The sequence below is a fragment of the Planococcus citri genome, chromosome 5 (assembly GCF_950023065.1).
Source record: "Planococcus citri chromosome 5, ihPlaCitr1.1, whole genome shotgun sequence".
Classification (NCBI taxonomy): Eukaryota; Metazoa; Arthropoda; class Insecta; order Hemiptera; family Pseudococcidae; genus Planococcus; species Planococcus citri.
The window spans coordinates 24,209,474-24,237,179 of record NC_088681.1 but is presented as its reverse complement, the minus strand read 5'-3'; the positions used below and the strand labels follow the sequence as shown (position 1 = coordinate 24,237,179).

Sequence of the window (27,706 nt, the reverse complement as noted above, 5' to 3'; positions counted from 1 at the left end):
AAAAAAAATTGATAAATAAAAATGGATAACTTACTGATTATTTTGCAAACCATAGACGCAGCCGGATGCTTCAAGAATTCCGGAAGCATACGACGTATTTCTAAATGAGATACCACCTTTTGGTATCCGATATCGATAAACTGCAGTTCTAGATCTTTACCAGGTTCCGAATGAGTACAAACCGCTCTACACCAGAGATTATCTTCTGTAAAACCAATATAAATACATTGAAAAATTTGAGTTGGTATTATTTTTTTAAATTACTCGTATATTGCATCAAAATTATCTCAGATAGTCTGCCATGCCATATGTATGTATGTACAATTGTACAATAGACAAAAATTGTTCAGTTTGCTGGAATTTTTGAGGGTTAAACAATTCAATTTGAATTATATATTCATCTCAAAATATGGGTCTAAAATGTCAGGATAGAAGGTGTCATTTTTGAAAAAAATATTGCACAACACCCCCCCCCCCCCTATATTTTGTTTGAAAATGAATTGTTATAAATTTATACAAAGTGTGAACCTTGCGACATATCAAAAATCAAAACAAGTTGAAATTCCGCAAAAAATTCAAATATTTTGACGAAACCGTTTTTACAACGTTTTCGAAGAATTCTGAAATTTTGAGTCCAAAATTGGGTTACGATTTGTGGAATTTTGGAGAAAGTATTTCATTTACCAAAATGAGTAAAAATTCTGCCAGAAATTCAAAACTTGATAATCGAAAATTTTTCAAGCACTTTTGAAAACGTTTGAGTCTCAAAATTAGATTACGATTTTTCGAATTTTTGAAAGAAAGTGGGATGCAAAAATCATCGAAATCCGTTCCAACTTGGAACTAAAATCAAAATATTTTTCTATCAGAAGTTTTTTTTGAGCAATTTTGAAGAATGTTGAGATTAACACTGCGACATGATGATTCTCAGAATTTTTGAAAAATTTGCTAAGCGGATCATCGAAAGTTCTGTCAAAACTTTTTTTGAAAACTTTTCAAGAATTTTGAGCTCAGAATTGAGTCATGATTCCAATTTCATGATTCTCAAGGTCTTTGAAAAATGCTTCATGTGAGATATCAAAACGAGTTAAAATTATTCGACAGAAAATCAAATACAGGGGTCGGCATAAGTTAGTATTCCTATTCGAAAACTGATGCGTTTTTTTTAACACCCTGTTGTGTGTAATGAGTAGATAGAAGGTCTTGTAGGTAGTGCGTTGTGTTCGTGGAAGTCCCACCAACACTTTGGTAATAATATTTTTTTCCCCCACTATGTCAATATTGGAAAAAAAATTAATTTTCATTTGAAAAAATTTTCGTTCGTGCAAATCGGAATACTAACTTATGCCGACCCCTGTATACCTATCGAAACTATTTTCGAGCAATTTCAGGAATTCTGAGTCTAAAATTGGATCACGATTTTTGGTATTTTCAAAGGTGAAATATTCCAATTAGAAGCTGTTCTTTGAATACATTTGAGAATTTTGATTTCGAACTTGAATCAATTATCGGATTTTTTGAAAAATTTCACGCGACATCTATCGAAACTTTTTTTGAACATTTTTGAAAAATTCTACACCCAAAATCTGGTCAAAAATTCGCAATGAGATAAAATATCGACAAAAAAAAATCAAAAGTTTCCATCTAATTTTTTTGAGCATTAAAAAAAAATTTTGCTAGAAATTCAAAGATTCTGATCAGAACATTTTTCGAACACTTTTGAGCATTTCGGTTTCAAGGTTGAACAATTCTCGGATTTTTTTTGGAAAACCTCATGCAATCAATCAAAATGGTTGCTTTACAATTTTTTCATTTTTGAGCAGTTTTGAAGAATATTTGGCCCAAAATTGTGTCATGATTTTTGGACTTTTGAAAAAAAAATCTCGTGAGATCTATCAAAATGGGTTAAAATTTCAGCAGAAAATTAAAACTTCTGATAAAAAAATTTTTGAGCTCTTTCTGAAGTTTTGAATTTTGAGCCGAAAATAATTAGATCATGATTTTGGGGATTTTTAAAGGTGTCATGAGACGTATCAACGTGAGTGAAAATTTCTAAAGAAATTCAAAAATTAAATCAAATCCAAAATTGGCTTTGTTCTTTTTTTAAAATTTATGAAAGTATTTATATTTATTGAAAAATCTTATGCAATATATCAAAATGGGTTTTTAATTTTGACCAAAAATCAAGAATTTCCAAAAAAGTTTTTTTGAATATTTTAAAAAAATTTTACGCGCAAAATTTGGTTTATATAGGTTTTGGGATTTAAAAAAAAGTCACGCGACTTAGGTATATCAAAATGGGTTAAAATTTCGACAAAAAATCAAACATGGTTTTCAAAATATTTTTAAGCACTTTTGAAGAATAAGTATGTAGGTATTAGACCTTGAAATTGTGTCATAAATCAAAACGAGCACTTTTGGAAAATTTTTGCCCGAAATTTGGTCATGATTTTTGAAAAAATTCATTAGAAAAATTTTTAATGGAAATGTTAAATTTTTGGCAAAGTTTTAATCCATTTTGAAAACGCCTAAAAAACATTTTCGTCAAAAGATTTAGATTTTTCACGAAATTTAAAATTATTTTGATAAGTTTCAAGGTCACTTTTGATAAATATCAACCATAAAAAAAAACGTTGGGCTCGAGCCATATTGAAAATTAGAATTTGTCACTTTTTCAGGCACCATTTTCTCCTATCATGGAAATTCAAAAATCCTAAATACATATATCTTTTCTGGCATTTCAGACACTTATCCACAAAAAACCAACTGCCAAATTCAAATTCTAGAGCACTTTTTGTTTTCAACTGTACCGTTGACTAAAAATGACTTCAGGCAAATTTCAAAAAAAAAAAAAAAAAAAAAAAATCGAAAAACACACAACTGCATACGTAATACTTAATTATTGGCTCATTAAACACACAATAAATAAAAATATAATGAAAAAACGTACCATATTTAGCGATACAAAGTTCATTTTTAATAGGAACGTAAGAATCTGTCATTTCTTCGGCGTATTCTCTGAGTCGTTCGTTCAAATTCACTTGAGTTATTTTACTATACGTGTCACCGTATCGATTTATCATCATACCGACATTATCGCCCAAATACTCGGTAAAAAACAACGAAAGCTCGCTTCCAATAGCCCATTCTTCGAATTTCAACTGGTTCATGTAGTATTTACCGTCTACATTGGGAGAAAACGGTAAAAATTAGTAGAAAAATACTATCTATTAATACGTAGGTATGTTCGACGTATTTGAAGAAGTTTTTCTAACCGAAATCAAAGTCTGGTTTTTTCCAGCCTGGCAAGAGTTCGAAATTCAGAAGATCGTTCATTTTGTCTCCTTTTTTTATATTCCATCTTTCGATTTCATCGTTGCAGATTAATTCGATCAGTTGAGAGGACTCGTTGATTTCCTGAAAAATAAACCGTCGAAATTAAATGGCGAAAAAATAAAACAAAGATAAGAGTAAAAATACAAAAACAACAATATCGAATAAAAAATTAAAATAAACCGACGCGTCGATTGATTTCGACCTTAAATGAATATTCAAAGATTTAATAACACGTTACAGGTGGGTAATAAAAATTCGTCATTCTTACCAAAGTGAATTGAACCTCGTGAGTCACGATGTATTTAAGGAATAACTCGGCATGTTGATTGAAATCGGTACACGGAACATTATGCAGCTGGACAAGGACTGCGTAGCAATCAGCCTTAAAAAAAAAATTGAAAAATTGAAATCAGCGATGTAGAGGATTTAAATACATAGCGCAATAACTTTAATTAATATACGTAGATCGAACAATGCTTTACTATAATGTATTCAAACACTTACAAATTTCAAGTTGTCGGGCAACGGTTTGAAAGAATTCGAGTTGATGGTGGTTACTTCGTTTCCGGTATCCAATATGCGAACCTTATAGGAATCTTTAATCTTCAAAATGATCTGAGCTCTATAATAAGACTGCATATAAGGAACGCCGACAATATCGTTCACCTTCAAATCACCACTGATGGATTCACCTGGAACAAATCAACCTATAATGAATTTCTGATTCATCAATTGGCAACTGACTCGAATTCGTACTTACTTTTTTTGCAGTGATCGACAACGCTGCTCAAGAAATCATTACGTTGCTCGAAAATTGAGTCTTCGGTCGGTACAACGTAGTATTGGCTTGTTGAACAAACCGAGCTGACTTTCACTATATCGCCATTCATCACTGGAACATGCTTCAAGCCAACTTCTTCGCGGGTAGGACGCCACTTGGAAAGCTGCATTTTACGCGATATGACACTCTTGGTGAATTGCGATGACAGTTCGCCTTCGAAACAATCGCCGTCGAAAGTCTTTAATTCTGCCTGATAGATCTGTAGAGAAGATCAAACGAATCAAGATTAGCGCGCTTTAGAATGAGAAGATATCAAGATCGATTTCCATGCTGAGATGTAGACATTAATTTATGAACAGTATGTACATCTGGATCTCTCAATACACATGCGATATGCTGCCATTTCAGCGAATATACTCACTTACACTTTGAAACATGCTGTAATAATTATAAATTATCCGTATACCTTATCAAATTACAAAATGTAAATTTAGGTATTAATTTCGTTTTTACAATCACCACTTACGAATCACTCGAATTGCGCACCTTCCATGGTTGTTATTTTTTCAGCGAAGAGTTTCCATAAGCGAGATTAAATTTCTTTTTACCATTAACCGAGATTGGTTCAGTGAGAAAATACATATATGTTTATTGTTAGCAAGACTGGTTGATTGATGAGTGCGAAGTGAGATGAAAAGTTAGTTAGAACATTGGTAGGTAGGTATAGAGTGGACACATATATCGCTTATGAAATATCATTATATATGTACACATAGTAAAAGCATTAGTTTTGTACATTTTTCCATTAATGAGAGAATTCATCCTTCTTAATACATAAACCTGGGGAAGGTGAAAATTAATTTCAAAAATTGTAATGATAATTTGAAAACACACTCTACAAAACACAGTTTCAAATAAAATTCGAAAAAAATCACACCGTCGTGTTTTTCCAGAACGAGAGAGGGGTTGAGAAGAGACTAAGAGATCAAACGAATAAATAATAAATAGATAATTCGAACCTACGTAAATTCAACTTCAATTGAACACAAACTCTATTGAAAATCGTATACTGAACAAAACCTTTGAGTAATTTATCATCACTCGAAAACTGAAACAATTCGATAAAACTGGTTTTGTAAATTTAAGAGCAAAGATATTTCAAGGCTAATAGGACATATGTAGATGGTATTGAAAATTTACCCAATTTGAAATTTAGAAAAAGAAGGAAGTCGAAATCATAGTAATGTACTGAGTGGTCAAACAAATGCTGAAGTTCAGTTGAATTTTAGTCAAAAATTTAATAAATCGATTTCAATGCCATTTGGGCTTATTTGAAAATTTTAATCAAAAATCGAGTCAATCATTTTAAAGCAAGTTCAATTTTTTGATGTTTAGGTTCGAGTGCAGTTGAATTTTAGTCAAAAACGAAGTCAATTGATTTTAATTTTAAAATTTGAAATTTAGTCAATTTCAAAGTTTTGCTTTGGACAAAATTTAATTTCAATCGAACACAAGAACTCGATCAATTTTACAGTCATTTGAGCAAATTTAAAGTTAAGGCAATTTTGAAGTTTGAGGTGCTTTTGAGTTTCAATAGTCAAGTAAGAAATTGGAGAAGTTGAGGCTCAATCGGATAATATTGATGATCAAAAAATAGCACATTTTCGATTTTTTCTAAAAAAAAAAAAGGAACAACTTTAATAAATAAGCAAAAAAGCTCCAAAAAGTAACCAAAACGTGACAAAACGATGAACAAAACATTTTGTTACGATGTGTAAAGAATTACAAAAAAAATCAAAACATGATTTCTGACAAAAAAGCGAGACTTGATGGGCAATTTCCGAAAAAAGTAAGCAGGACTTCTCGGAATTTTTAATATAAAACAACAATTTATAGCAATTTTGTCAAAAACGAGATTTTTTGACAGTTTTTGGCAAAAAAAATTATGCTTTTTGATTTTTGGGAAAAAAATGAAAATTTCAGACGATTTCACTAAAAAGCGAGAATTTTTGTCAAAACATGAAAATTAGAGAATTTTATCAGAAAGTGCCAATTTTTAAGAATAACAGGCCAAAAAAGTATATTTTTAAAATTTTTTTAAAACAATTAAGATTTTTGGAAATTTTTTGAAAAAAACGACAATTTTTAGCAATTTTGTTCAAAAAACAAGAATTTTTGACAATTTTTGGCAAAAAAATTATGCTGTTTGATTTTTGGAAAAAAATGAAAATCTTTGGCAATTTTTGAGTGTAAAAAAGCAAGACTTATGGGTAATTTTTGTAAAACAATTGAAATTTATTGAAGAAAACGACAATTTTTAGCAATCTGGTTTAAAAAAAAAACAAGAATTTTTGACAATTTTTAAGTAAAAAAAATCATGTTTTTTGGTTTTTGGAAAAAAGTGAAAATCTTTGGCAATTTGACTAAAAAAGCGAGAATTTTCGTCAAAACATAAAAATTTGAGAATTATAACAAAAAGTACCAATTTTTTTGTAATAACAGGCCCAAAAAATTATACTTTTTTGCAATTTATGTTGAAAAAACGAGACTTTTTGTAAAAAAGCGAGACTTATGGGTAATTTTTGTAAAACAATAAAGATTGAAATTTTTTACAAAAAAAGAACAAATTTTCGACGATTTTTTGAAAAAATTAGAATTTTTGATAATTTTTGACAAAACGCAAGACTTGCCATTTTTGCAAAAAATGTACATTCAAAAAAAGATACTTTTTAGCAATTTATGGCAAAAAAGCGAAACCTGGGTAATTCATGGAAGAAAGTTGGCACTTTTCTAAATTTTTTCGCAATTTTCAACAAAAAAAGCAAAGAGTTTTTTGCAATAAAAAAATGAAAACAAAACTTGGGCATTATTGGCAAAAAAATTATATTTTTTCCAATTTTTGTGGAAAAGAAGTTTTTTTTAAAAAAAATTTCTAGGTACCTATTATAATAAACTCCCTCCCCCCCCCCCTCCTCCAAAAAAACACGATTTGAAAACGTAGTTAAGATACTTTTAGAAACTTTTGTAACTTGGTTAGTTAAGAAATTCAAACACTGGGCAAAGTTGAATTTTGGACATGAAAGAAATTAATCAATTAGAGATTTGAGTGTCAGTTAATAAATTGGTCAATTTTGAAGTTCAGCTTTAAGCAAAGTTGAATTTCAGTCAGAATGAAATGAGCCAATCAATTTCAATGTGAGTTCAGAAAATTTGAAGTTTGAGGCATTTTTGATGGTCGCGTAAAATTAGAGAAGTTGAGTTTTCGTCGAAAATGAAGCCAATTGATTTGAGTATCACTATGGAAAATTTCAAGTTCACAGTCAACTATTCAATTCTGATGTTCAGCTTCGGACAAATTTAAATTTTGGCAAGAATGAAATGAAGACGTCAATCGAAATTATGTAGCTTAGCAAATCTGAAATTTAGTCATTTTTCGAGTTAGGTTATATGTACATATTTGGTGTTTGAGAAAAATAATTAGAAGTTGAGTTATGGCTCATGATGCTAACGAGTAATGATTAAGGAATTACGAAATTCAACCAAACTTTCGTCAAATTCGATATACACTCATTGATAGGAAAATGATGCTGAAACTTCATCAAGAATCAAGTCCATCAATGTTCAAATTTACAATGTTGATGAAGCTCGAGAAGAGTGCAGGAAAAATGTGCTCATTTCCTACTGAAATTTAATCGAATATGAGATTCAAAATAAGTAAAAGTTCAATCAAAAATTAAAGTTAGTCAATGCTCAATATTTACGTTGAAATATAAAAAAGTGAGACTCGAACAACGTAGGCCAGTCGATATTTTGATGTCTTAAGAATATTGAAGTTCAGCCAGAATCTATTATTGAGGTTAGAATCGGTCGTAATTGTACAGGTAGAGAAAACCTTCTCAGCAGATCGATTCTGCTCCAGGATCGAGAATTTTTTGCAGATAAACAATCATTACGATATATATAGGACTACAATATAACTACAAAATCAGCAATTCATGATGTCTACATACAAGTCAACATTTGCAAGCAACGGGACTAGTGCTGCTCAGGATTCAAAACTCTAGAATACAGCAGCCAAGCTCTAGCTATCTATTTGGATTTTAAAAAATAATTTACATAGAATAATATTTAAATGGAAGCAAAACTTGAAACAAGCTGGGAATCAATAGGTATCTGTATTATATGGGACACCTCCAGTCTCTAGATCGACCACTTGATCTTCTAAAATTCAATCCTCAATTTTTGGAGAACCAAAAATTCTAAAATGATCGAAACGAAAGTTGCATTTAGATAGAAAATAAAAAATGTTCAATTCGTATAACGAATCATCCTGTTATTCGGTATTTTGAAAATTGTTCAATGAACTCCCTTACAGAAAAAAAACAGTACTTTCTGAGTAGTAGTTTTTTAACGGAGTAAAAAGTACTACTTTTTAACACCTTCATAGAGAAATATTAGTAGTTTTACGTAAAAACTACTACTTTTGCCTAAAAACTAGTTAAAATTACTACTTCAAAACTACTACTTACGAAGTAGTAATTTGAACTAGTTTTTAGACAAAAGTAGTAGTTTTTACGTAAAACTACTAATATTTCTCTATGAAGGTGTTAAAAAGTAGTACTTTTTACTCCGTTAAAAAACTACTACTCAGAAAGTACTATTTTTTTTCCGTGAGGGCTAAGGAAGGCTGGATTCAAAATATCGAAAGAAATTTTTAAAATACATACAAACTGATTGATAGTCAATTTCATAAAACCTGATCATTCATTTGAACTCATTCAACCATAAAAATAATTCCAAAATGCATAGAATCATGCGTTCAATCAAGGTCCATTAGATAACACGAGAAAATCGACGATGAAATAAAGTACCTATTCGAAATAGGTCATTGAAAATCTGCAATAATAATCAATAGATCATTACCGAAGAAGAAAAATTCATAGAAATGCAAAAGTTTCAACATTAGGTGTTTGATTAGTCAATAATTTGACCACTCTAACAAACCGATCGATGATTCAATTCATCAAAAATCCTTCGGTCATTTGAATTTGAAACAAATGTTGATTTTCAAAATTTAGTTATCACGAGGAAGAGAAAGGGGTGGGTACAGAAACCACGTACGTGTGCGGAGAGGAGAATACAAGCAGATCGATCTTCAAAGTTGGTCAAAAAACAGCTAAGCACGAAACGATCAATTATTAGTAATTGGAAAAATCTTCCAAGCGAAATCATCCAGTTGAATTTTCAAAGAAAACATCCGGATAGGCAATCTTAATTCGCGCAGATGAAACTTCGAAGAAAAATCTAGCTGCAGCCCACGGATAACAATGACTGAATATTTCACTCGAACTGGAGTTAAGATGAGGACATATACACAAATACAAAAATTAAATCATAAAAGCAGACTCGCGTACAAAGGCTTATAATGCATACGAACACGAGAGATAAAAATAATAATAATTTGGTATTCACAACATGCGTTTTATAAATATGCAACTTATGAAAAACTTGAAGGAGTAACGGAAAAAAAAGCAGCTCAAAAGAACCACGAATAAATCAATGAAAAAGAACACAGGTACCCTTTTTGGTAAAAATAATACGTGTACGCCATGCAATCGTTCAAATGTGCCTTAAAAATTAACATATGAGACGAAACAAGACGCAAGTGTTCTTTTTTCGAAGTCATCACCGCTTTAATGAAGCATATAGGTTATACCATAGGTATGTAGTTGAAAATCAACGAATTAACTTACACTCTTATCATGTTGATAGGTGTCTCCCTGACGTAATCTAACATTCGGTAAGACCTGAAGAGAAATTACACCGTATTAAAAATCAGTCCGTGAATTCCGTTTGTTTTCTTGCCACGTTCGTCAGTTTGGACCCAAAAACCATCCTCCATTCATCGTTGTCCCGATGTCCCCAGTCCACGCTCCACAGCCTCCACAATTGAGGCAACTTACCAAAGTGTATCGAGATTCGGTCGTCTTATCTCCGAACTCACATAAACACACATACACACGTTGATCGTCCATCGATCGAAATCACATTACTCAAAATAAGGACGATATTTTACAATTTACCATCGTTCGGATGGTCTTCGCTAAATGAAAAAATATCTCGTAATTGTGGACAGGTAGGTAGTAATTCCAAACACTGAAACGAGTTCGATTCAGCGGAACAAACTTACCTCTAATCGCGAAACATCATCGGGTGTTGGCTCGAAATTGACGATGTTAATCCTCACTGATAATTGAGGCACATCGCGGTATTCGTCGTTTAAGCGGTACACTTCGTCCGACCGATACATCATTCCCACGTCGAAGAGAATCAACAGGTAGAACTGGTCTACGTTGGTTGGTTCGGACACAACGTAGGCGCGGTGCCAGCAGTTGACTCCGGGTACATGAGTCAGTACCAAATCGCCCATCTTGGCTCTGATAAAATTCAAAAAAAAAAAAAAAATGATTCGTAGGACTATTGATAATGATAACGATGCAAGTTGAAAGATTAATGCAGATACTAACGAGATGGGTTCGGCGTTTTCGGCCGATTTCTCCATTTCATCGAGTGACTCGACTACTTCTTCTAATCGTTTACAGATCACCATTCCGGAGTACTCGTGGTCCGAAAGAGATTCGTGAATGATCAGCACACACTTATCGTCGACACGAAGCATATCCAGCAAATGATTAGCTATCGGTACATTTATACTGAAAAATATCAATTGACAATAAATAATCGAGATCTGCGTACAACGAGCAACATTTTTATAATCGAGAAATAATACACTTCGAAATCATATAAAAGTTGCAGTTCGGTATCAGGCACAAATCCAAGTCAGGTATATAATTTAATCAGAATCAAAAAGCCAACGAACTGCAACTAAGTAGGTAATACCATTCGGCAAAACGAAAAAATACATAAAAAAACACGAATCTTACTCGTAAAACGTAGAATTACGTTTAGGTTCAATCAACGATAGATTTTCAACACCGTTAGAAAGTGTTGTGACAGTTTTGGCGTAGTTTTTCGGTATATTCGATAGTCTCGTAAACACCAAACTCGACTCGTCGAACGATTTCACCGAACTTTGGCTCTTCGGAGGTTCTTCTTTGGATGGTTCTTGGATATTCGTTTGCGTCTTAGATTTGTCATCGCGTTCCTTTTTCGATCTGAACATAACACGACGATCGTCGATATCATCATCGATTGCGATAGCTTCCTGTAAATTAAGAAACGCGATTATTGATACACATAATTCTACACGAAGAATGTATCGTGAAAAATTCAACGAATAAAAAAAAAGAAGGATTACTTGAGAAGAAGTAGTCGGAATACTACTGCTACTGCTCGCTTTCGCCTTTTTCTTGGTGAATTTTTCGATATGTTTAGGATCGGAGATGATTTCTACCCGACTACGATCTCTTTCCTTTATAGTGGCTACTTTCCAATAATTATGTTCCAACTGCACCATAAAAATAATCCAATGTCAAAATATATTTAATTACCCAAAGGTTGAAAATATATTTAAAATGTAATTACTCACCTCTTCGATCATCGTGATCTTTACTTCGCTTCCTTCTTCCAAAACAACGAATTCTTCGGTTTTCACTTTAAACGCCTATAAAAGTTCAAAAAACTAATGTAATCGGATGATCACTCGCTGAACACAATTTTCTCCCAACGCTCGTTACCAGTTCCTGATATTACTTACCAATGGCGGTATCTTAGCTACACTTTCAGGTATTTCTTTGATTTGATCAAAAGTACATTTCATATCATCGCCAAAGTCCAGAAAATGAATAGTCAGGGGTGATTTGTTTATTATTTTAGCGCGATGCCTGGAAATAATAATTATCGTAATGATTAAGATCGTTATTCGTCGATCGATATCATAACTGGAGAAGCAACGTTAAATACCTACTTACTGAAACGGTTAACGAAATTTTACCAAATTAATTAAATTACATACTTACTTTCATGAAGCCGAACCAGAAAGCGAGGGTAACTCATAGACTTCGCAATGCTTAAATAAAATTTTGTTTTCGAGTTCCCAAATTCATTTTAGTTAGAAACGGGGTTAGAATAATAAAATCAACGTTAGCCAAAAATCAAGAAGTTCTGAATTGGAGAAATATCAGAACAACATCAAAATTACACCCCAAGTTTGAAAAAAATCAAAAAAATTGCCAATATGAAAAATGTAATTAAAAATTCTCGATTTCTGCATCAGAATATTTCCAAGACTACGAGTAAATAATCCTGCTTTGAAGAAAAAACCATCCTTTGCACTCTCAAGTAGGTAATGTTTAATGTTGGTCTATTTATAATATTTCAGTGCAGAAAAAAAATCAGCAAATAATCCAAAACATTTTAAATTGAAACGTTCTGGTTATCACATGTAATTTAAATCCAATAATGAAACTCGACAAAAACTTTGATAATTTCAGCAAAAATGGTAAAAAAAAAATGGTAAGTTTTTCATTATTTTTTTGTCAAGGAAAAAAGTTGGACCATTTGGCAAGTGAAAATTTTTCAATTTCTGCCGCAAAAAAAACATTTATGACGAAAAATGAAATTTTGACAATTTTATACAAAGTAGTTTTTTTTGGCAATTTCTGACTTTAAAAAATCGAGACTTGGACAATTTTTGAAAAAAATAAGATTAATGACATTTCTAGCAATTTTTATGGCAAAATACGAGTTTTTTTTGGCAATCCGGACAAAAGGTAAGACTTTTTTCTATTGTTGGCAGAAGCGATATTTTGACAATAAATGTCAGATTTTTTTTTGCAATTTTGCTAGAAAGCGAGAATTTTTGATAATTTTTGGCAAAAAGCATGACTTGAGACTATTTTAGTAAAAAATTGAATCTTTTGGGAACTACAGGCAAAAAAGCGAGACTTTTAGTTTGAACAACATAAAGTACATAATTCATTAGAAAAGTTTTTGGCTGCAACCCCAGATTTTTTGGAAATTTAGACAATGTTGGCCGATAGGAAAACTTTGACGATAATTTTAAAAAATGGCAGGATTTTTTTTTAGCAATTTTTGATAAAAACGCGACAATTTCTGATAAATTTTGGCAATAATTGCGACTCTGACAATGTCAGTAAAAAACTGGACCTAAAAGAAACTTGTTTGAAAAATTTTTTTTCTGCAAAAAATGACAACTTTCGGCAATTTGTTTGCAAAAATCAAGATTTTTTGAAAATTTAGACAAAAGTAAGACTTTTTATTAGCAGAACCAGAAGCTAAAACTTTGACAACAATTTTAGAAAATGGGAGACTTTTTAATGCTATTTTTAGCATAAAAGAAATTTTTTTAGCAATTTTACTAAAAAGCAAACATTTTTGACAATTTTAGTAAAAAGTTATAAATTTTGGAATAAATGGCAAAAAAACGAGATTTTCTTTTCGAATAATATGAGGGGAAAAATGACAATATTTAGCAATTTTCAACTAAAAAGCGAGATTTTTCAGCCATTTAGAATTTTTTGGCAAAAACAAAAGCAAAAAATCGAAAAATTTTTGATAAGTTATTTGAACGAAAAGAACAATAATTCAAGGGCAAGAAAGTGCTCTGGGATTTAATTTAGGGTCATTCTGTGCCAAATCAGTCACATTTTGAATCATGACTTCGACAATTTTAGCATGAAGCTGGACTTCTAGAGAATCATTGGAAAAAAGTAATACTTTTTGATAATTTCTGGCGAAAAAGCAAGAAAGACTCTTTTGAGTAATTTTTGAAAAAATTTGGACTTACCGAAAATAATTTACAAAAAAGCGACAATTTTGGCAGAAAGACGAAATTGTTTAATATTTTTAGCAGAAAGAGAGACTGGCAAAGTGACAATTTTAGCAGATGGCAAGGCTTTTGCAATCGTAACGCTGAAAAGGGAACGTAACCAGTTATTCACTCATGACATGATTCACATTTTTTTTGAAGATCAATAAAAAAATAGATTTTAAAAAATTGTAAAAAAAAAAAAAAAAAAATAGTAACCAAATTGTTTTTAGTAACTTGGTTACTTAAAAAGTAAAAGAGTATGAGCCCTGCTCATATTCCTCCAAAATTGAAACAAAAAAGAAATCGTTGAATTTTTTTGGAAATTTAAAATTCTGCGTAAGAATTTTTCAAAATAGCTACCTCTTTAAAATAATAATATCCTTCTCCTTTTCCCTCTCAAAACTGATTCTATTATTTTAAATACAGGGAAAAAACAAAATTTTTTCAAGGGTTTGTTCACTCACTTTTTAGTATGCAGTATGCGAAACAAATCTTTGAAAATTTTCAAAAATTCATCAAAATTTTAAATATGAAACAAAGCAGCTGAAATTGTACGTAGAGAAGCGTTTGGATTTTGTTTAATTTTTTCTACTATTTTCAACTCGAAATTTCTTTGTGCACAAAGAGCGTTATCAACTTCAATTCAAACAAGAATTTAAATTATTCTTCCTATTTCTAGATCACAGAACAATGTTCAAATATGGTTCAAATTTTTAGAAAAACATCGTGCACAAGTAAAACATGACAAACGGCGAAAAATTTGGCAATTTTAAAAATCACACGAATCACAAAAATTAGAATAATATGAAAAGGAGAATTTTAAACGAAACACGATTTCTGTTGCAAAATTTCACGAAGTAAAAATTAAAAACCGTCCAAATCATGTAGAAAAATTAAAAACAACGGAACTGTAATTTTTAGAATTTTTGAGATTTCAGAAAATACCAAAAAAAATTACATAAGTACATAACATAAATAAATAAACTAAAAGACGTCGGGTAATTAGTGCTTATAGCTCAACTCATCATTTTGAAAAATTCAGCTCGCTCTTCAAAAAGAATGGCCGTTGAAAAATTACTTGGTATGATTATTTTAGCAGGTCTTATTATTTATGTACAGATGGTAATATTGCTTCAGATCACTTGGAATTTTCACCCAATGGAACGACGTAAAAAAAATTCAACAACATTTCATTTAAATTTCACTTACCTACTTATATCATACAACAACCAGAGCAACCTGTTCAGTTTTGTTGTAAAAATCACGTTTTCGTACGAAGTCAAATGATAGAAAACAAGCAAATAATCCTCACGCATTGGTGCATGTTTCAATATGAACCAAAATTAAATCCAATATATCCCATCTCTCCCCCTCCCTCCCTCCCTCTCAAACCAATCGGACAGATATTTCGAGAAAGTGATAAAAAAAATAAATACAATACCTGATTTAGAACCTGTACGAGGGTGGATTAGAAAGAAGAGGATTGAGGCAAAAACTCACTTGTCAAGTCTGATTTCAACCGAACAGAAAATCGCCTCTCCTCTCCTTACCGTGAGAGTCAAAATCACACACACACACACACACACACAAGAAAATACTACTTATATACGATATATAAAACGCAATCTACGAATCTACAGAAATCATCACCGAAGCAGGAAAGAAATTGCAAAAGTAAAAAAAAAGCCACTAACACTGAAGCGCAGATGTGGTACTACTACAGCACATGTGTTGTCGTGTACTCACCAATTTTGATCTTCGTAAATGCCCAGACACAGATCGTTAATGTTGATTTTTTTCGGTTTTCTTAATTGATCAACGTTCGCGTTAATTTCCCGATTGATATACTTGTACACGTTACGATTCTCTTCTAAAATCACGGCGTAATTTGAATCTCCTAAAGCGGACACGACGTTCACCTATACCAAAAATAAACCGATCTGTCATTCTAATAATTTCTATCCAAGAATCAAGAGACTATAAAAAACCACTGTCGTGTTCCCAGTTGTGTATTTTTCGTCCTTTGGCCATAATAATACGTTATCTTTAGTACACTTCGATCGGAATTTGCGTAGTTTGGGGACCACCTTTTTTTTCAGAGAGAGAGAATTTATCACCAAAATCTAGACAAAGAATAATTCCAAGAATTTGTTGTCGTTTAAATAATGTAACATGGCGTATTTCCGAACGATTCGCTAATCTACTGATATCATTCGATAATGCTATCGAGATTCTATCTTTAGACTAATGTGGAAACTTTTGAGCAGAATTCCTACTCCCCTCTTTTTATTATCGTTTCACTCACACATTGCGACCACTGTACAATTTCCTACATAATTCTTTAAGCATGATATTTCTAGCAAACCTCGACAGTTAATAAAATTTCAAATCAGGCATATTAAAAATCTAACGATACTTATCGAGCAAGTAGGTAATACAAAAGCTTAGATTTCGATTTAGTTTCTTGTCGAATTACTCGACACACACGATAACTTATAATAAATTCAACGTACATACGTAATTACGTAATCTATCCATGCTGAACGTTCAAAAACCAAACATTTTTTAGAGAAATAAACTATATTCAAAAATCAAAACTTCGAGGTACAAAAAAACGAGGTCAAAAAAAAGAGAAATAAGTCAATGAAAAAATACAACTGGGATTCGCTTAACAAAGTAACAATAACGAAACTCCAAGAATAGAAATAACTAACATTTAGTTCTACAACTACAAAAGTCTTTAACGATTTTTTTGTACTTTTAATTTTTTTTTTTAGGCACTTACGATCGAGGCCGGGGGGATACCCGAGGAATCGGCTGCATCACGTAATAAGAGATACGTATCATTCTCCTGATCCTGTTTGAAAATAAAATCGAGTATTAGAATAATAAATAATAGAGGAATGTACGTAGACGTACATAAGTGAAACTAGACCGTTAACATGAAAGTATCATGAAAATTACCAACTTACCCACGATACGCTAACAAATGCTCCATATTCGAGAATCTCTTTACTTTCTTTTTCCAATACCATTTTCACAGCCTGTTGAAAGATAATTAAACAGTATTAAATACTAGTCTTATGTTAACCATCAGTTCGACAAAAGAAGTCGTCGACTCGTCGTTTTGTTTTCTCAAGCGACACATTTGTCTTTTTTGTGTCTCGACATCTGCATTAATTCACACATAGTACGACGACCCTTCTTCCTTCATGAATACACATTTATTCTTTCCTGTCAACCCTCATTCGGCACCTGCCACATGTTTCAAAACCATATGGAATATTTCACGTTAATTTCGTTTCAATTTCTCTAAAAAGTCGTTTTCTTGGAGTTCGACAAAGTTTAAAAATGAATGTCAAATTTTGGCGAAACATTAAAAGATCCTTCCACTAATATTTAAAAAAAAAATGTTGGTGAAAGTTTTTAAAAAGTTCAGTCGATGCATCCGAAAAATTTCCAATCAGATTCTATGACAAAATTTATAATTTTTCAAGGCATTTTTGTACAATTTTCACCACTGATAGGGAATGGGAGGAGACTCAGTTTGAAACTCGAAAGATGCGTTACTCAAATCACCAGATTCTTGCATCATTCACCAACAAAATATAGAAAAATATTCTTGCGAGTAGAAAAATTCGATTTTGACAGTCTCTCGTGCCCCACCAAGCTTGATATTTGTACAATATTTGGTGTGTAATTTTTGCCAGAAATAGATTTGGAAAATTCTTAGTTTAGATACAGGTTGGAAATTGGAAGGGGAGGGGGGCATAGTTCAGGGTCATGAAAACTGGAATTTTGTTCTAAAAAAATGGAAAAAATAAAATGCAGAATAAATGACCAAAAAAAAAAACTAAGTCTCAAATTTTGAAAAATTGACTATTTTGCAACTTTTTGACATTAACACGAGAATTTTTGAAATTTCTAAAAAAATTACAATTTTTGACAAAAAGCAAGACTTTGACAATTCTAGCAAAAGGAAGGAGTTTTGGGCAATTTCTGACGAAAAACGAAACCTTTGGACAATATTTGGAAAAAAGTAAAATTTTTAAGGAATTTTTCTAAAACGGGAGATTTTTGTTAATTTTATTTTACAGCAAAATAGCAAAATACATAACTTGGACAATTTCAGCAAAAATTTGGATTTTTTATTCAAAATAGACTTTTTTATAATTTCGGCCAAAAAAAGCGAGTCTTCAGGACAATTTTTGAAAAAAAAGGTAACACTTGGAATTTTTTACAAACAAACGACAATTTTCAGCCATTTCGCTAAAACGCAAAAATTTTGTCAATTTTTGAAAATGCGAGAATTACAGTTTTTGGCACAACGACAAGGCAAGACTTGGCAATTTTCACAAAAAAGCAGGACTTTTTCGCTATTATTTATTAGCAATTTCTGGGGGGAAAAAAAGTAACTTTGGTTTGGAGAAATTCTTGAGAAAAGTTGTCAAAAAACAAAACTTTGACAAATTTAGCAAAAAACCAGAAATTTTTGTTTTTGAGCAAGTTTGGCTTTCAAAAAAAATATAATTTTTTTGATAAAGCGAGACTTTCAACAAAAACTAGAATTTTGAGTAATTTTTTGAAAAGAAGTAAATTTTTTAGGAATTTGGCTAAAAAGCGTGAATTTTTGTCAATTGTTAGGAAAAAAGCAAAACTTAATGGGGGAAAATGATACTTTTTCGCAATTTTTGTCAAGAACGCGACACTTTATCCAAATTCTACGTGAAAAAGAGAGCATTTTTTGCAATTTTGGATTTCGAAAAAATCCATATTTTTTGGGCATTTTTGGAAAACTTGCTACAAAAGGACAGTTTTTCAGGAATTTTTGACGAAAGACGAGACTTTTGGACAATTTTAACAAAATTGTTAGTACTTCAGGCTGAAAGCGAAATTTCAACAATTTTACCAAAAGGCAGAGTTTTACAACTGTGAGACTAAAAGAGGGGAATGACCGATAAGTGACCCTTCCGAAAATGAATTTCATTCCGAACACTTTTTGTAAAAATATTAAATTATTTGTTAGAAATGAAGAAACGTGATTTTAAAAATTTTTACAGATATTTTCTCCAATTTTAATGGCCAGGGTTGCCTTGAATAGAATTTTAATTACAAAATGACACTGCATTTATGCTCAGAATTTTTTTTCGTACGACGAATAGGCGGACCAGAAAGATTTATCCTTCGAAAAAAGACGAGAGAAGTTCCTCCCTTACCCTCCTACCCTTCAGAATAGCTCAAAGACAAACCGATGATGATTTTCTCAGTAAGTGAGTATTTCCCTAGGTGAAGATAATCTCAATGAAATCGAGAGACATGATGTCAAATTCTCAAATAAAATAACTTGGAACAACTTTATTCAGTATCGAACCAAAATGTTGCTATCAATCACAAAATTTCTCGATTTCAGGATGTATCAGTCAGATGATTCGAAAATTTTTTAAAAATCTTTTAAATAATTTTCAGACATCTCAAATTTAAACTAAAAATCATCAAAATTACTAAAACATGTGATTTTTACATTTTTTCCAATACCCATTACTCAACTTATGCTTCAAGAACAAAAAAACCGACGCGACACCTCTACTTTCGAGAAATCATAAAATTTTTCGAACTAAAAATACGAATTCAACAGAAGAAGCAGAGTGAAAACTACAAAAGCGTAAACTAAACGCGATAATTGATGTTAATTCAACTCACCAAAGGAGGCGGATTATTCTGTAATTCTTCGGGTATTTCGAATAGTTGATCAATAGTACACTCCTCCGAATTACCGTAATCGATGAAATATATCTTGATCGGATTCACACTTATTACACGAGCTCGACACCTGCGAAAAAATTACAAACACGTGCGTATTAATTAACCAACGGATCTGTGATTGAACATATCGCTTGGAAAAAAAGTTTTAAAAAAGTGATTACGAAAAAATTCACGATGAATGTTGATGGGTTAAACTTACCACAAGCCTTCGAAATCCTTAGCGTATATCTTATTCAAAACAGGCGCTGTCTTAAGTTGCGTAGATGGTGTGGGTATATTGGCGACGCTTTCTAAGAGTTTGCCATTCGATCTAAACACACCGTAAACTTCGCTTTTCGATACAGCGAACGTGATGATAAAGTCTACGTTTACACGAGGTTTAGGCGTAGCTGGCGGAGTTGGCTGAGTTGCGGCGGTCGATAACGATAACGTTTGTAATTCCCGCATGATTGACGAGAAGTCTTTAGATTTGTCTCCTACCGCTACCAACCAAGTTGAATCGTTTTCCATTTTCAGCGGTGTAATCGTAATCAGCGCATTATCAGTTACATTTTCGGCGGCAAGTGTTCCACGATAGAGTTTCACTTCAATCGCCTACAGTGACAGAATCAAAATTCACGAACATATTAGATTTTTACGAAACATTTAGAATTTCAAGTCGCAATTCAACGATATTACCAAAGGAGGAATAGTTTTATAGGAATCCGGCAATGCTTTCAACGTTTTAGCTTCGCATACTTCTTTGTTTCCGTAATCGATGAAATAGACTTGCACTTTGACAGGACTTCTACCTAGAACTTTAACACGATACCTAGAAGGGAAAAAAATCGTTGGAATGATTTTTTGAAAAATTGATGATTAAAAGCTCAACTTCACAACAAAACTAACCAATCGCCCAAAAATTGCGCCATAGCCAAACCGCCATCTTGAAAATCAATGAACGGCGACAACGATGCAATATCTTCGCCGGCTAATTTTTCACTCAATTCTATTAACGGGTTTTTAACCGCGACGAAGAATTCATTCTCGCTTTTGAGAAACGTAACGATGACCTGAAAAACATCAAACTGACATTTAGCATCTTCTTAACTGAAAGCGGTATTGAGCCAGGTTCTTAGGGTTACCTCTGACGGTACTCCTTGTTGGAGAGTTTCGCCGGTATCTTTCGGTTTTGATTCAACACGTGCTGCTGGCGATGGAACCGGGGCTGCTGGTGGCGGGACTGGAGCAGTCGTCGGTGTTTTTGGCAAAGATGCCGGCGATCGTTGCTCTTCATCACATTCTTTTCGTGCTTCAGCCACTTTCTGTTCGAAAGGTACTACTTCGGCTTCGAAGCATCGTTTCGCCTACGCAAACATAATGGACAAAATATGGTTAAAAGATAACCCCTTCGAATCTAAATTAAACGAAATTTGAAAAAAAATCAGTACTAACCTGATTCATACACGTAGCTTTAATGGAGATGAGTTTATTTTCGGAGAGCCATTGAGTTAAATCTTCATGCGGTACGTTTGCAAGCGTAACGTGCCAAGCCTGCAACGAATGAAAAATTATACAGAACACGTACGCATCGAAACGAATTTACTGAGTAGCTTGGATGAATGATACGATACTTACAAATGGACGATATTGGACATAAGCAGTTGGAATACTTCGAAGGCTTTGTTCGTCGACTTGTGATTCGACTCCGACATCGATGAGATAGAAACGTAGCGGATTAGTACTTTGTACAATACCTCGATGCCTGAAATATAAATCAAAGAACAAAAGATGAGCAAAATATAAGATCTGATTTTCAAAAATATTAGATTACGTGAATCATGCGCGATTCTATAAACTTCTAATAAGCAAAGAGATTTAGCTCACTTACCAAACGTTTTTATACAAAGCCACACATTTAGTTTTAGCGCCAAAGTCACGTAATGGCGTAAAATGTTCACTGTTGAGACTTTTCGACATGTTCTGGAAAATGCCTTCGTTGTCGGCAATTCGTACATAACACGATCCCATAGCTTGATTAATCGATACAATCGTAACCTAATGATCGAAAACAAATCAATAAATGAAGAACACAACACAACAACAACGACGATCGTATCAAGAGGTACACACATTGAATATTTTATTCGGTTCCAACTGTTTCACTTCATTCGGCAAAGGCGCCTGTTTCCTGGAATCTCTATCGAAAGAAGTGTTTCCCTGCAACAGAAAAAAACCCAGCCACATTAAAATTAACAGATTCGAACTTCAGCATTTCAACCCTTCGTTCGTCTTACCTTAAAATTAACATTGTTTTCGTTATAATTCGGGTAACCGCCGTTTCTACCTTGAGCGTTATATCTATTCTGATAACCACCCCGAGGTTTAGCACCACCGTCATAGTCGCCGTTGTGATCGGCCGCGTCATTTCGATCATTCTGGTAACTGCCACGATACGGTTTCGTCGCTCCATCGGGACTAGAAGCGTTATCGACCATATCGTTACTTCTTCGATAAGGTCTATCGTTGAAATTTCTTCTACGATCGGGACCCGAATATCCGTCGCGATCACGATTCGAATCCCGAGAGTAATTCCTGTTACCACCGCCGTTTCTTTCGGAATCTGGCGCGTTGTCATACGGTTTACGTTCGTAGCTGCGATTCGCATTACTGGAAAAATTTCTGGCATCGCCGGAGCTTCTATCGTTATCGTTAGCTCCGTCTCTATTATCACGAGGTCTGAAATTTTTGCCACCGTTACGATCGTAATTATTCGAAGCACCGTTTCTGTCGTCGTGTTTGTTGCGTTCTTGATCATTGCCCATTTCTTTATGGGTATGCGGCGTTGTTTGCTGGTAAGCTGGTGGCTGATCTTGCTGTACACCATTGGAAGCAACTGGTTCTTTGACAGAATTATCGTCGTAATTATTATCGACTACGGGCTCGATTATCGGTATCTTAGGCGGCGTATCCTCGAAAGTTACATTGGCCTTAGTGGTATAGTCTCGGGCTAAATTCGTAAATTCTTTGTATTCCGTAGCCGGTGAATTGAAATCGCTGGCGTATACAGGTTTTGAATCTGTTTTCGGAGTTGAACTGTTTGTAAGACTAGCATTTTGGGCGATATCGACGCTGGTGTTTCTCGAATCCGACCCCTCGAAATAAATCAGTTCCCTGTAAAGAGAGAGAGTGATTTTTAGAACTACTGTGTGAACATCTGGCGGTATTACGATTAGATGAGTAAATTAACGAAAATATTCGTAGAGTAAAATCATTATAGTTCTCAAGTTAAAAAGTCTAATTAAGGCAACATATAATTAGAAATCAGTTCGTTCATTCGTACACCTATATATGTAATCCTTATCACAAGCTTAAATTTTTTTTCGAACCGGATAAAGATAACAAAAACGTTAAAAAACACTCGTATAATTGATACGAAATCATACAAGATATGGAATGAGATTGTCTGATGAAACTACTTTTTTAGAATAAACAGAAATTAATGAAGTTGGAACTTTATCCATCACTGAAATCTATCAAATGGTTCTCAACCATTTACCGGTATTTCTCAAAAAGAAAAAAAAATTCCAAACATACAAGTTTGTTTTTTTCACAAAATGCCTACAACATCTAGCCGAACTGATAAAAATACCAATACCAAAGTAACTCGAGCAGGAAAATAATTTTAGTTAATTAAACGATCAATAATAAATATTCCACTTACGCCACTTTAATACATTCATCGCCGGTATGAAGTCTCCAACCATCCAAGGAGCACTGAGCGTGACAAAAATTTTGCCTACATTCTTTACAAACGTTGAATGTTTTCTTCGAGCAAAAGCAACATTTGCCCGGCTTGATGAACGAAGTCGTACACGGCGTTTCAGTCTGTAAACAGATAAGCAAACGAAAAAATAAAATATGCGAAACACTTGTACAACAAATATCCACCTGATCATCGAAAACTTACCTTAATCGACACAACAGCGGTCTCCATATTGTTATGTTCTGTTGCGACAGTTCTAAAAACAACCGAACAATGCACCGTTAGTTACCCTTATTGAAACCAAACTAAACCGAACATATGGCTAACAAACGATAATGCATCGGAATTCAACATACTACAAGATCGTAAAGAGGGGAGAGAATACGATAACGCACGTAGAAACATCAAGAACACATTGTACCACCAACTGAGTATATCCGATGTCTAGTTTAAACCTGAATAATTATCTTATCAGAGACACGATCAAACCAAATTCGTACTGTTGCAAGTCGCAGCATTAATACCTATTATTGTTTTCAACTTTTGAGATCTGGATTCGTTTCATCATTCGATCATTTTTAAAGATTATTTTTAAAGAACTGAAAGGCAGGAGATAACAAGTCTATCATTTTAATTATTTTTGGACCCAGCTTCTAATACTTTGAAAAGGGCAGTCGATCACGTATAGTACACGAAGCGTACGCAGCAACGATAAAATGACTAATCCCTACATCCGGAAATCAAGATAGGCACGAGATACAAATATTATCCAATACGAAAACACATTGATACAAATGAATTTCCGTTAAAAATTTAATAATCGAACTAGAAACAATTCGGTCAATGGTATTCAATCGCGAACGTCTATTATCATAAGTGATTACATTCACGATGAAATTCAACAAGTACATCGCTAATTTGATCGAAAACGATACGAAGACCGATCCACTAATAAAATGTATCTCAATTCGGAAAAACATCGTGTACAATGACACGAAAGTGAAAAATTCCATCAAGATTTTCGGCAACAGGTACGCAATAAAACTTGTTGAGTAAAATCACACCTCATCCAAAATTACGCTTACGCAATGTCTCTTATAACTAAATAAAAGCAAAACAGTAGCATATAAAGTGAATAAAATTTACCTATTATTAGCGTTACACGAACTAGATGTTGACGGAGATCCGGTGGAAGGTAGTCGAGGACTAGACTTTACGTTATCACGTGGTCTATTGTAACTGACATTCTGATCCAAAGATGGTTTCTTAGAATTGTCCGAGAAATTATCAACAGATTCGCGATTAGTAGTCGAATGCCTCGATCTATCTTTAGTCTTGAAATCAAAATCAGGCTCGCAAGTTGTAGTCCGAGAATTTCGGTCTTCTTTACCGTTCACATTAGAGACGTGCTCGTCATTCGAAGAATACTGAGGTCGATCTCTATTCGTTCGGTTGGGCGGACCGGAATCGTTATAGCTATATAAAGAATAAAACCACATGTGTGAATATTCGATCGAGTGCATAACTTCACTCGTGTAATTCTAAATTTTTACAAAAGTTACACTCACTTTCGAGAACTGTTACCCTGATTTCTGTTACGATAACTTCGGTCTCTGTTACTATTTGAAAAACTGACTTTGAAATCGAATTTATCGCTGTCGTTGAATCCTCTGACAGCGTTGGTCGCCGCACTAAATTACACAAAGATTGAGTTCGAGATTAGTTTACTGTACATTGAATTCAATTCAACACGAATAATTTTACAAATTAGCAGTAAACAGTCGCAATTTAAGTCAAAACGAAAATTTATTAACAACGTGGTATGCCGGCACACCGAGTCTAGTTCTAGCACAACCGCATAAAGTAACGTACACACACGATCATGAACAAAATGTGAATGAAAGGAAAGGAAACGAGTTGATTCGTGAACAGATAGCACTCAACGAACAAAAAAGAACTACGATAAGGGAATGTGGGAATGAAAAAGCCAATAGTCAAAAGGAAGGGAACATGACGAGAATAAGCGACTACGTGGATTTTGGGTGGTGGGGAATAGAGATAAGAATACCCTCGAAGATATAAAAAGATAAGGAGTACCGGGTGTTCGTTTGATTCCGAGTCATTTACATATTTCAATTTCGTTTTTGTTTAGTTTGTGGAAAAGTGAGTTGAATGAAGTACGTTTCTTTGTATGGTTACTTTGGTTACACAAAATAAGTTAAAAAGGAATACCTACAGCAGCTGTAAGTATGATAATATCTCACTTATTTTTTTTATTGCCAGAATAATAAATTGAAGTGTTGGATGAGGTATGCGGGATTGAATGAGCACCCGGTATACCAATAACAATCGAAAACACTGAACATAGAGCGTTATGTTTACATTCGAAGTTGACTGGATTTTTAATTTCAACTACACGTGAGAATTTATAGTCAGTTCATTTAAACTTGTTGATCGTAAAATTGGGTTAGTTTACTTAGAACATTCAAACATAATAATATTCTAATATTGTAGCATCAAGTTTCAAAAAACAAAATATTATCGTTTGATATACTTCGTAACGTACAATACGAATTGATCGAATACGACTTCATAACAAACCGAAGTATCAAAGGTGCGAGGTGTTCTCTCTTCGAATTGTGTTAATAACAGCTAATACAAAATAAGATACATTTCCTCTCTTTTTAAACCCATCGCGAATTATTAAACGAAATCAAATCAAGACAGAATACTCATTAGTTATTATTCAAATATATTTGTACATACCCTTGAGATTTAAACGTAACAAATCCGTACACTTGTCTATCTTGAATGTTGCCGTCCCTCGGGTATATAATACGTACATCGATCACTTCTCCGTAATGCGAAAAAATGTTTTTCAAAGAATCCTAGCAAAAATACGATGAGCATATTACTCGAGTGTCAATGCAGTTTTACAACCTCGTGATTCTACAGACACGCAATCTACTCACTTCGGTATGTCGACTATCCAAAGGGTGAACCCAAAGAACGTATCTGTTATTGTCTTGTCTATAAAACAAACGAGAAGTAGAATTCAATTAGAAGATATAATTCCAACGATGACTTCATAAGGGAGTATTCATCGAGAAACTTCACCCAGAGTCAGCTGACTGCATCTTGGCTCCGGCTCCGGAAAGGTATTTCTTACTACTTTCGTCGTTATAATGTTCGGTTAGCGGATCCCAACCATCGAAATCATTTACGAACGTCATCGGTATGGGATTATTTTAAAATCTAGAATTAGAAGTAAATGAATAATGAGTAAAGAGGCATGCATTGGCTTCCTTCGATTTCTAGAGTGCTACTTTGAAACTCACCGTACACCTCGAATACAAATTTATTAAAAATCCAGTGACGGTGGAATCGCACCGATTACAACATATTCATAAAATTATTCTCAGAATTAAGAATATTATTGTAAAATTATAAAACTAATTAAAATTGAAATAGAAAAATAGACAAATTAACACATTCACAAACATAAAAATCTACATGTAAAAAGTAAAATAGTAAAACCGAAGGTATGAAGGAAGGTAGTGGAGAGGAGAGAACACGAAACGTGATTTTCCAGTTTTCGGTCGGCGGCTGGACGGTCTGGAAACGGAAATTAAAATAGCCAACGAAAGTGTTTTATGACTAATTAAAAGAATTTGGTTGGCAGATTAAAAAATTCGCGATCCAATGAACAGTGAAAGATATAAAAAGGTACCGATTCTTGTATCGTGTTGTGGGAAGATCAAGGTCAAGAGCGTTCTTGTGACGTAGTGACTGACGTTTCCGCTCGTTTCCGCCGATTTTTTCGTAAAAATTAAAAATAATAAAATAAATAATTGAAATGACAAATTGACACATGAATGAATTGAATTCTAATTCCTGAATTCTTTATAGTAATTATTGAAAAGTGTAGAATAAGTATACCCTTTTCTTTTTACATTTCAAGTATGACCTCACAGATTTCAAATTCATTAAACCTTCGCTTCACGTCTGATTTGTTGTACACCTGTGTAAATAAATGTTTGCAATACTTTATTTTGGCTCGCAGAAGAAAAGAAAACCGAGGATGAAGGAATGAGAAAACGAAAGAGATGATCATTTTTTCATTAATCATAAGTCTGTTACTCCTACTCGAATCAATTAATTGAAGCTTTTTTTTGTTAAAATTTCATGGATAGTGTTTTAAAATCCATTTTTTTATGACACTTCGCTTTTTATTTTCAGCGCGGAAAAGAGACAAGATAACAGAAGAAACATAATGAAATGCGTCGGT

At 33.2% G+C, this 27,706-nt stretch overlaps 1 protein-coding gene across 4 annotated transcripts in view; it reads right to left on the bottom strand.

The window, feature by feature from the left end:
• LOC135848661 (uncharacterized) overlaps nt 1–27,706 on the bottom strand; it is a 44,143-nt gene that overhangs the window by 459 nt on the left and 15,978 nt on the right. Inside the window, exons 1-34 of one of the 4 annotated variants that reach the window (XM_065368613.1) lie at nt 26,757–27,070; nt 26,536–26,673; nt 26,391–26,448; nt 26,185–26,306; nt 24,987–25,109; nt 24,565–24,894; nt 23,623–23,674; nt 23,377–23,540; nt 21,950–22,826; nt 21,786–21,872; nt 21,544–21,710; nt 21,291–21,417; nt 21,108–21,206; nt 20,798–21,019; nt 20,562–20,725; nt 20,352–20,484; nt 19,873–20,267; nt 19,611–19,740; nt 16,883–16,954; nt 16,696–16,767; nt 15,657–15,829; nt 11,835–11,961; nt 11,667–11,741; nt 11,436–11,585; nt 11,062–11,342; nt 10,645–10,830; nt 10,308–10,554; nt 9,871–9,924; nt 4,097–4,376; nt 3,841–4,028; nt 3,605–3,718; nt 3,276–3,417; nt 2,951–3,184; nt 35–205 (exon numbers count right to left, since the gene is read on the bottom strand). In XM_065368613.1, the coding sequence (XP_065224685.1) occupies nt 35–205; nt 2,951–3,184; nt 3,276–3,417; nt 3,605–3,718; nt 3,841–4,028; nt 4,097–4,376; nt 9,871–9,924; nt 10,308–10,554; nt 10,645–10,830; nt 11,062–11,342; nt 11,436–11,585; nt 11,667–11,741; nt 11,835–11,961; nt 15,657–15,829; nt 16,696–16,767; nt 16,883–16,954; nt 19,611–19,740; nt 19,873–20,267; nt 20,352–20,484; nt 20,562–20,725; nt 20,798–21,019; nt 21,108–21,206; nt 21,291–21,417; nt 21,544–21,710; nt 21,786–21,872; nt 21,950–22,826; nt 23,377–23,540; nt 23,623–23,674; nt 24,565–24,894; nt 24,987–25,109; nt 26,185–26,306; nt 26,391–26,448; nt 26,536–26,651 (5,932 nt within the window). In that variant the 5' untranslated portion in view covers nt 26,652–26,673; nt 26,757–27,070. Of the gene's footprint in view, nt 1–34; nt 206–2,950; nt 3,185–3,275; nt 3,418–3,604; nt 3,719–3,840; nt 4,029–4,096; nt 4,377–9,870; nt 9,925–9,947; nt 10,221–10,307; nt 10,555–10,644; nt 10,831–11,061; nt 11,343–11,435; nt 11,586–11,666; nt 11,742–11,834; nt 11,962–15,656; nt 15,830–16,695; nt 16,768–16,882; nt 16,955–19,610; nt 19,741–19,872; nt 20,268–20,351; nt 20,485–20,561; nt 20,726–20,797; nt 21,020–21,107; nt 21,207–21,290; nt 21,418–21,543; nt 21,711–21,785; nt 21,873–21,949; nt 22,827–23,376; nt 23,541–23,622; nt 23,675–24,564; nt 24,895–24,986; nt 25,110–26,184; nt 26,307–26,390; nt 26,449–26,535; nt 26,674–26,756; nt 27,071–27,706 lie in introns of those variants that run through there. The other 3 variants (XM_065368614.1, XM_065368615.1, XM_065368616.1) reach the window with 3 other exon arrangements.